Below are 9,625 nucleotides of genomic sequence, written 5' to 3' on the forward strand. Positions count from 1 at the left end.
TGATATGACACCGAGTTTGCGTGATTCCGCATGACTCTTTCGATTGATACGGATGATATGTTGATGTACAAATGGTTTTAACACTTAGGTGACTAATTGTATTTTGTTTAAAATGAATTGAGTTGAACTGAAACTGACTGATCGATGACGGACGAATGACTAAAGACTAATTGACGTAAACTGACAAGTGACAACTGATCTTGAGAAGAATCGGTTTCGAGTTTTTATACAGTTTCGTGGATAGAAGACTCGAAATTCGCTGGTCAGTGACGCGATGGAAGGGGATGAAGAGTGACGTAGCACGCAGTGCCGCAGGTAGCAAGAAACCCTGGACGGGTTTCGAAGCGGTGCGTGCTAGCGACCCTGTCATAAAAAATGCTGCCGATGAAGGTGTGCATTGTTCAAAAAGGCAGAAATGGCTTTATTGCCGAAAAGAATACGGCTCGAAAGTGATAAATTTAGAAATGGCAAAGGAAGAAGACTATGGCCTTACGCAATTGAAAGTCCAACGAACGTGACCCTCTATTGATTGCATGTCATTCGCTGAAGGACTGTCAATTTGTCTCGCTGAGCCGAAGATTTCCCGTTCATAAATGTTTTTTAGGAATAAAAGAAAAGGTCATTCGTCCTGGAGAAAGTTGGTCGGATGCAGCACGAAAATTTTGTTGAAGGACGGAACATGCTCCCCCCGTTGAGAGGGTACCGATCAACATTGCGTTAGAGTGGTATCCGCGGATTTGATGTTGTTGATTGCAGGTGGATGATCCTCGTGAGTGGCGTCGTCTGATTGTTGTAATAAAGGAACCAGTTGTTTGACGCTTCTATCGAATATGCTTGTGGCTGTTTTTACAGTTACGGTACGCACGATGCCGTCAGGTCCTGGATGGGTTTTGATAACACGTCAGAGGGGCCATTGCATGGTGGGCACGTTGTCTTTCCTGAGAAGAACAATTGTTTCCGTAGTGATTGGATGATGCCCTCTGGTCCATTTGTTACGACTGGTTAATTCGTTTAAATATTCTCGGTGCCATCGCTTCCAGAAATGTTGTTTTAACTGCTGGACGCGTTGCCACCCAGACAAACGGATTGAAGGTGTATCCTTTAGATCGTGTTCGCGGAGGCTCGCGAGTGTATCACCGATTAGGAAGTGGCCTGTAATTAGGGCGAAGAGATCGTTAGGATCGGAGGAGATCGGAGTGAGGGATCTGGAGTTCAAAATGGCTTCGATATCGATTATTAATGTATTGAGATCTTCAAATCTCAATAATTCAGACCCTACGACGCGTTTTAAGTGATTTTTAAAGGATTTAACTGCGGCTTCCCACAGTCCCCCAAAATGTGGAGTTTGTGGTGGAATAAAATGCCAGCTGATGGCGCGACGAGTGAGGAATTGAGTTACTTTGTTTCGGTGATCATCGGAGTGCAAGAGTTCTTCAAGTTCGCGGAATTCGTTGTTGGCTCCCTTGATATTCGTTCCCTTGTCAGAGTATAAGTCTGTACAAAATCCTCGTCGGGCAATAAATCGCCGTAAAGCTGCGATGAAGGCCTCGCTAGTGAGGTCGCTAACTAGTTCTAGATGGACAGCCTTCACTGCTAAACATATGAATACCGCGACATATGTCTTGATACGACCACGATTCCTGTATTGTCTTTCTTTAATGAAAAATGGTCCACAATAGTCTACCCCGACATGAGAAAAGGGGCGTGATTCGGTGATTCTTGCCTTTGGTAGGTCACCCATAAGATAGTTGACGGGTGGTCGGTGAATTGTTTTCTAAACTTGGCTCCGGGGTACCGTGTTGGGTACCGGCGTGTAAAAGATTCAGATGTTCGTTCATAATGATGCAGGTGGCGGTGTGCGACTTCGGAAGATTGATGGGATGCTTTTGTGAAAACGGTAGATTAGAATCTCTTAATCGACCTCCTACTCGTAGAATTCCGTCTTGATCAATGAAAGGGTTTAATTTCGCTAATTTGTTCGTAACTTTGTCCACCTTTTGAAGGTGGTTGAGACGCATCTCTTCTTGACAATGTGTGCCTTGGAGTAATTTGATTATGACTAATTTTGAGTGGGACAATTCAGTTATAGTTAAGGCTCCCTTCGTTATTTGACCTGGTTTCCATAGGAGGCAACGCGCTATGATTCGTACTAGTTTCTCCCATGACGAGTATCGCTCGAGGATCCTGGATTTGACTGGTGTGGATGTCGTGGACATGCAGGTGGCTATTCTTTGTTCCTGATCTCCGGTATATTGTGGTAATTCCCAACTTGGCCAGTCTGACTGCTCTCGCTGAAGCCAATCTGGCCCACTGTGCCATATTAATGGTTGCAGAAATTCTTCTATGGTTTGACCTCGCGAAATGAGATCGGCTGGGTTGTCTGATGAATTGACATGACACCAATCTGTGATTGTGGTGTTCGTTTGAATCTCTGACACTCGGTTAGCAACAAATGCTTTCAAGGTGTGTGATGAAGAATTTAACCAATGTAGAACTATTGTGGAGTCTGTCCAGAAAGTTGTGCGGTCGAATGGTATTTGTAATGCCTTCTGGATGGTCGTTACTAATGAAGTAAACAATAGAGCTTCGCACAATTCAAGTCGAGGGATTGATTGGCTTTTCAGAAGGTGCAACCTTGGATTTGGCTGCGATGAGTTTCATGAGTGTTTCTCCTTGGGCATTGCTGGACCGTAGATACACGCATGCTCCGTAGGCCCTTTCGCTGGCATCGCAGAATCCGTGTAATTCGATTGTCGAGGCGGATTGAATAATTGTCTTTCTATCAAAGGTTACGTTGTTCAATAATGGTAACTGTGTGTAATATTGTGTCCATTCGGTATGAATGTTCATTGGTAGAGATTCATCCCAATCGATCTTCAGGGTCCAGAGTTTCTGGAGTAAGATCTTTGCGATGATGATGACTGGTTCTAATAAGCCCAAGGGATCGTAAATTTTCGCGATTTCTGAGCTGATTGTTCTCTTAGTGATTCGAGATGTGTGAGAAATAGATTTTACCGTATACGTAATCGAGTCATTCGCAGAATTCTAAACTATTCCAAGAGTTTTGATTGTTGAGGACTCGCCTAGGTGAAGTTTTTTGTGTATGTTCTCCTCGGGCAAACCCGTTAACAGATTTTTGCTATTAGATGCCCATTGCCGGACATTCAAACCAGCGGATTTGAGTAATTGTGTTATGTCGTTTCGAATTGAAAGTGCGTCTTGAATCGTCGATGCTCCGGTCAGCAAATCGTCTATGTAGAAATCTCGCCTTAGAATTTTGGAAGCGTTAGGGAAACGATTGCATTCATCTTAGGCTAATTGAGTCAGACATCGTATAGCTAAGTATGGAGCGGCTGATAACCCGAACGTAACTGTATTCAATTGATAGGTTTTTAAGTCGCCATTGGTGTCATACCAGAGAATTTGTTGATATTGTCTGTCTTCCGGACATACGAGGAACTGCCTATACATTTTTTCGATGTCACCAGTGATGACATATTGGTGTGTCCGAAATCTGAGAAGGATGCAGATAAGATCGTCTTGTATTTTAGGTCCAGTGTGTAGTATGTCGTTTAATGAAAATCCTGTGGTTGTGGCTGCGGATCCGTCTAAGGCTATGCGGAGTTTAGTGGTTTGACTTGATGTTTTGATTACCCCGTGATGTGGATGATAATGACCTTCATTGGTGTCGGGAACTTCGGACATGTGTCCAAGGTCTAGGTATTCGTTGAAGTTCGCCTTGTATTGCTTCTCTAATTCAGGGTCGCGTTGTAATTTCCGTTCTAATGACGTGAGTCGTTTTAGTGCCATTGATTTAGATTCTCCCAATTTTGATTTTTTGTTATTGAATGGGAGTGACACAATGTATCGGCCTTCTGCGTTTCGTGTGGTTGTGTTTTTAAAATGGTTCTCACATGCCGTCTCCGATTCTGAGAAATGAGATCATGCTGGTCCTTCTTCAATTTCCCAAAATCGTGTGAGGTCGAATTGTAGTGTGTTGTTGACATGACAAGAAGCGCTTCGAGCTGTTTGGATGGTTGGAACACTCCCCCCGATTACCCATCCGAGCGTCGTTTTTTGGAGGAAAAGATCTGGTTCAGCAGATTGCGAAAGCTTTATTTGTCCTACACTCAATATGGACAATGCGATGCCGGAGCCCAACAACATGTCGACTGGTGCTGGTCGGTTAAATGTTGGATCTGCGAGATCGATGTTCTGAGGTATGTTGAGGTTTGAGCGATCGATTGTTTGGTCGGGTATCGAAGACGCTATGCTAGGTACGATTAGGAAGGTCAGCGTTCGGTGGTAGTTATTGAGTCGTGAATGAATGCTGGTTGTCACGGTGTGTCGTGACGTTGTGGTTAATGTATTGAGGGCACCAATGGGGACGGAACATCGGTGTAGGGGTAAGCGGAGCTTCTCAGCCAGATTTTCCGTCATAAAATTGGTGGTAGAACAGGTATCAATTAATGCTCGGCATGGGATCGGATTATGGTCGAGGTCAATGGTACTTATCCTAGCTGTGAATGCCATTGCCCTTTGGAGGGCTGTGATGTAATGGTCATCTGGATGTGGATGCCTCTTGGGACTCTGATTTTTGTCGGTGAAAATTCAAATCAATGGGACGAACGTTTAAAACTCATTTCAATGGCTTATAACACTTCGGTACACTCTACTACTGGATACACTCCATTCGAACTAACTTTCGAACGACTAGCCAATATGCCATCTTCCATATCACTAACACCCACACTCTCACAAAACGAACTCTTCCATCTTTGCAAACAGCGACATGACGACTATTTAAAATACGCTAAACTAACGACACAAGCTAACAAAGCACGATACAAAACAGAACAAGACAGAAAAATCAAAATACAAGTTTATATAACACGGGAGATTCAGTACTGCTTGATAACGACCATAAGACAGACAAACTATCACCCGAACGGAACGGACTCTACACCATTGTTAAAACTAATAAACCCAACTACACTCTACAAATAACTCCTAACACAAGACATTACTGGTTCACGGAAATCGACTAAAACCTTATCATTTACCTTCCAGGAATCTGAAGGGTTCGACATAACCCCACTTAACCACTCCATATTATGTAAAGAAAACATGCACATAGAATTAGACAAACCAGCAAAAATTAGTAGCAATAACGATTGCACATTACTTTATGCAAATAATGTAATGAAAATTGGAGGTACAACAAAGGAAATCAATATTACTAAATAACATACCCATAGCTCCAATGGTAACTCCAAATTTCAACCAATACCTCGCGAACTTAAATAGTATGGAAGCATCTCTCACAGAAATTCAAGCCAATAGAAGAATTAAGACAACACAAGAAATCATGGTATCAATTCAAACTTATGTAGGATATGTTTCCATATGTCTAGTATTGCTGTACATACTCCATAAAATAGGACTATTTACCCTTCTTTCAAAACTAACACCAACAAACATTTGTACCAAAATATTTTGTCAAGAAAATAATGTACAAACCAACGAATCAAACCCATATGTTCCGTAAGATATACCCCTAAACTAAGAGTTCCCACATCGGAACCTACAACAGCTCTACACTAGCCGAAGGACCGAAAGAACACCACCCTTCCAACCACCAAAAGAAAGTTCTACAGAATTAGCCCTTGACTTCCAGGAGCAAGTCATCTCTAACAATGGGGGTGTGAAGCCAGACTCCCTTATCTTGCTTGGTGTGTCACCGTGGTGTTAGATTACACTAGTATAACGACCTATAATATAATATTACATAATTTTTTTAAATATATATAACATTCCTTTCGCGATGAAAAATAAATAAAATGAATAAAATGGATAAAATAATTATACTGTTTAATGCTAATGTTATAAAAATATAAAAGTTGTTTGATTTTATTATCCTATAATAACAAAAAACGAATAATATAGATGGCACTTTCACATAGTATAATTTAACATTTTTATAAGCAAAATAAAAAGCGAATATAAGTATTCGTGCGTGAAAATCTAAACCGAAATATAATAAAACCGGTGTCGGGTAAATCTTTACGCCTGAATGACCGGTGAGACGCGTATAGGCCGTTAAACAGCTACCAGTCGGTAAAGTGTTAAGTACTATTCGGAGCTGAAAAGAATGGCCTTAATCAACAAATTAAACACGGCGAGAAGGAAGGGGAATCGATCGTCCGCTCCACACAATCATGTCTTCTGTCTAGTGCGAAAATTAGCTAATAACGACTCAGAATCTGAAAAGTGAAAGGGATTCGGTGGAGCAAGCGCTCAATTCAGAGACCATACGATTGAGGTCGAGTTAATAATGCAGCTGCAAAGATCTTGTTTTAACACGTTCGTCGCCCAGCCCAATTCGGTTGAGTTTCTCGCGGGCCCAAATCCGACTAATGGACCACTGAAACATAAACAGAGCGATACATTTTTTAAATAAATAATTTTAAATAAATTTAACCTTGACATAACCTGATCGTCAAGAAGCGAAAAAAATATAGAAAAAACTACGACCTATTGTTCGAATTGTCCAAAATCACCTCAAATGTATTTAGAATGTTTCAACGCACACCACATACGACATAGTATAATGTAATGTGGTATACTAAATATAAATTAGTGAAAAGTATAGTATAATATGTATATAGTATAATATTTTTAGTATTTTTAAGTTATATATCCTATATTTATATATCAGTGCTTATTCCATTTTATTCCTTTTAAAATCCAACTGAAAGTCCTATAAATTGAATGAAAAGAGCGTCACTCATATTTGGGTGTCGGGGCCCCCACGGAAGCATACCCGGCATCCAGATCTGGGTGACGCGGCGACGAACGTGTTAAGCGTAACTTATAGAGAATTTCTCGACGTATCATTTAACTTGCTCTTGGGAGGGGACGCTGGCCGGCGCCCGCCAAGAGATTCGCTTTGTATATACATTTCAACAAATGTTTACGTTAGAAATTCTCCCTAGTAGTCTATGTTACAAACTTGTTGGGAATGGCCTTATGCTATTCCTACGCCTATGTGCGTTACTGCTACTTCGATGTTTAGGTTCGACGGAACTGGTCAAGCGTATGATGTGGCACGCGACGCGATTCCTTTGACTCGAATTCCCGAAATGACAATTTATAATGCAATGACATAACTTGTTAATTTTAACATTTTTAAACTGATTTTTTTGACATATTGCTAATAGTTTTCTGATTAAAATGAGACCAAACATGATATAGCGTGGACAAATCAATCATTACATTTATTTGTTTAATACTTAGTGTGTAATTTATTATATTTCATTATTGCTGTGACTATATAAGAAAAATACATTGTTACATAAATGATAACTATTTGGTATTTCTAATATACTAAAGTAATCTATTCATCACAAGTGTTATAATGATTATGTATATATTAAAAAGCTGCATTGGTATTATACATAATCATGCATATACTAATTACATAAGTGAAATATTGTAATCTATAATAAATTGTTTTGTTACGTATCATTTTTGGAATTATGTAGTATCGTGACCTGCGGTGATTGTTTTCCTATACGTACTAATAGCAACATTACTTGCTAGAATACATATACAGGGTGTTCTACAATTATTTTAACAGCCAAAAATAGGAGCGTTCGCTCCCATATGGATGGCGATCTCCCATCTGATCTTATTCGGAGGAGTACCATCAGACCCTTGAGAGTCTGTTGGCCGCCAATTTTCCATCACTGGCATAAGCCCAGACAGTATCGCCCAGTCATATACATTAACTGTTAACATAATTATGGGACATCCTATACAGGATCGCATATTCATGTGACGCTCGCGACAGTAGTAAGTTTCAATTTTTGCGTACCCATGAGTGTGATACTAGGATTCTGCGAACACTAGTAACACGTTGTAATTGTTACGAGCCGAAGGCTAGACAGCTTTACGTGGTCGTGAACTAGCCGATGTCTCTTTCAATAAGGAGCGTCAATAAGCAATAAGGAGGTAGGTAAGAGTAGGGATTTAGAGTTTGGTTACCTCGTAACTTTTACAAAGAAGAAATGAAGATACACCTCGAGTGGTAAAGGTGTATCTCTGTGTGTTTGTACCAACTACTACGACATGTATACGAAATTTCAAGAATCCTATTACAGAAACGACGATACACTCCTCGATACCGTTGACTTTTTGTCATACGGTCCATTAGTCGTCATCGTTTTTTAGCGGTAAAACGAAGCGCTGTAAAATGCCACGATCGACGTGCGAATCGAATTTGAATACCGGAAGAATGTCCCGTCTTCGACCACCGCCTACTATCTGATGATACCCGACTGCATCTTGAAATATAATCCGTTGACGAACATTGTCAGAAAAACTACTTAATTATAAAAATATTATATTGCGAAAACTAATATGAATCGAAACATACTTTCAACCGATGTGTTGCGAATACAACTGAATCGATAATACAGCCGCGCCACTAAGATCTCTAATGAAGTAAACATTATCCCGACCGCTAAGATTCTGCTTCGCGAGCAAAACTGTATTGATAACTGCTACCATACCTTGCAGTTAATTGCCAAAAAACCCGCTAAAATAACAATTTCCGATCTTTAGCGGCGGCCAGCGATTCTAGGCAGACGACGAACCGCCTTTTCGTAACAGATCGCGATACAAAAACCAATTTCATGGGGGACACCGGATCCGATTTGTGCGTATACCCGCGCTCGCGCATGGGTGGCCCGCCTAACGGTTCGAGAATATTAATGTACGGATACGTTTCCCTGCACTGGAATTTCGGCCTGCGATGGAAATTTGATGATTCGTTATCGCGGACGTCACGACGCCTCCGGCCATGAAGAAAGGTAATGAGTGGCGTCCGTGCGGCGATTATCGTGCGTTAAACGCGAGGACAATCCCGGATAGGTACCCTATGCCACGTATCGAGGACATCGCATGGTGTCTATCCGGTAAGACAATTTCCTCACCATAGACTTGGTGCGTGCGTACAATCAGATAACAGTGAATCCGGGCGATATACCTTATTGAATTATATTTAGTTATGGAAATAAATTTAATAATTTTAACTAGTTTTTCAGTAGTTAATTAAGGAAGGTATAAAATATATTCTCATTTATGAGATGTCTGCGTTAACTGACACGATTCAACTTGGTAAAAACAATAACGATTAGAAAAGACAAAATACAAAACCATATGTCTTCTTGATTAAATCATATCAGGTGGTAAATAAAAAACTATTCGTTTCATTGATTTTTGCATTCAACCTATTTGTTGAAATTTAACAAAGCTCTTTCGGACTTCGCAACGCGGCGCAAACGTTCCAGCGGTTCATGGACGAAGCACTGCGCGGAATCGAGTGGTGCTATGTATACATAGATATGGCCAATTTTTAAAGCTGTAGAGCCTATTTTCCTCGCAGCGATAGTCAACATTCCAAGTCTCGGGATTTCGAAGCTTACGTCATTCTCTCTCTCTCTCTCTCTCTCTCTCTCTCTCTCTCTCCCCCCCTCTCTCTCTCTCTCTCTCTCTCTCTCTCTCTCTCTCTGTAGGAAAATAGTAGGAACAAAAAATCATTTGAACTAATAAAGAAGAAATA

The 9,625-nt window shown here is 40.7% G+C and overlaps 1 protein-coding gene across 1 annotated transcript; it reads right to left on the reverse strand.

Moving 5' to 3' along the window:
• Positions 1-706: 706 nt before the first annotated feature.
• Positions 707-3,810, reverse strand: LOC143262243 (uncharacterized). Its single transcript, XM_076528153.1, has 5 exons — positions 3,416-3,810; positions 3,084-3,268; positions 2,794-2,927; positions 1,796-2,645; positions 707-879 (listed from the first exon to the last, which is right to left on the reverse strand). Exons 1-5 carry the CDS (start codon positions 3,808-3,810, stop codon positions 707-709), a joined length of 1,737 nt encoding a protein of 578 aa, XP_076384268.1.
• Positions 3,811-9,625: the final 5,815 nt, after the last annotated feature.

The sequence above is a fragment of the Megalopta genalis genome, unplaced genomic scaffold (genome assembly GCF_051020955.1).
Source record: "Megalopta genalis isolate 19385.01 unplaced genomic scaffold, iyMegGena1_principal scaffold0101, whole genome shotgun sequence".
NCBI lineage: Eukaryota > Metazoa > Arthropoda > Insecta > Hymenoptera > Halictidae > Megalopta > Megalopta genalis.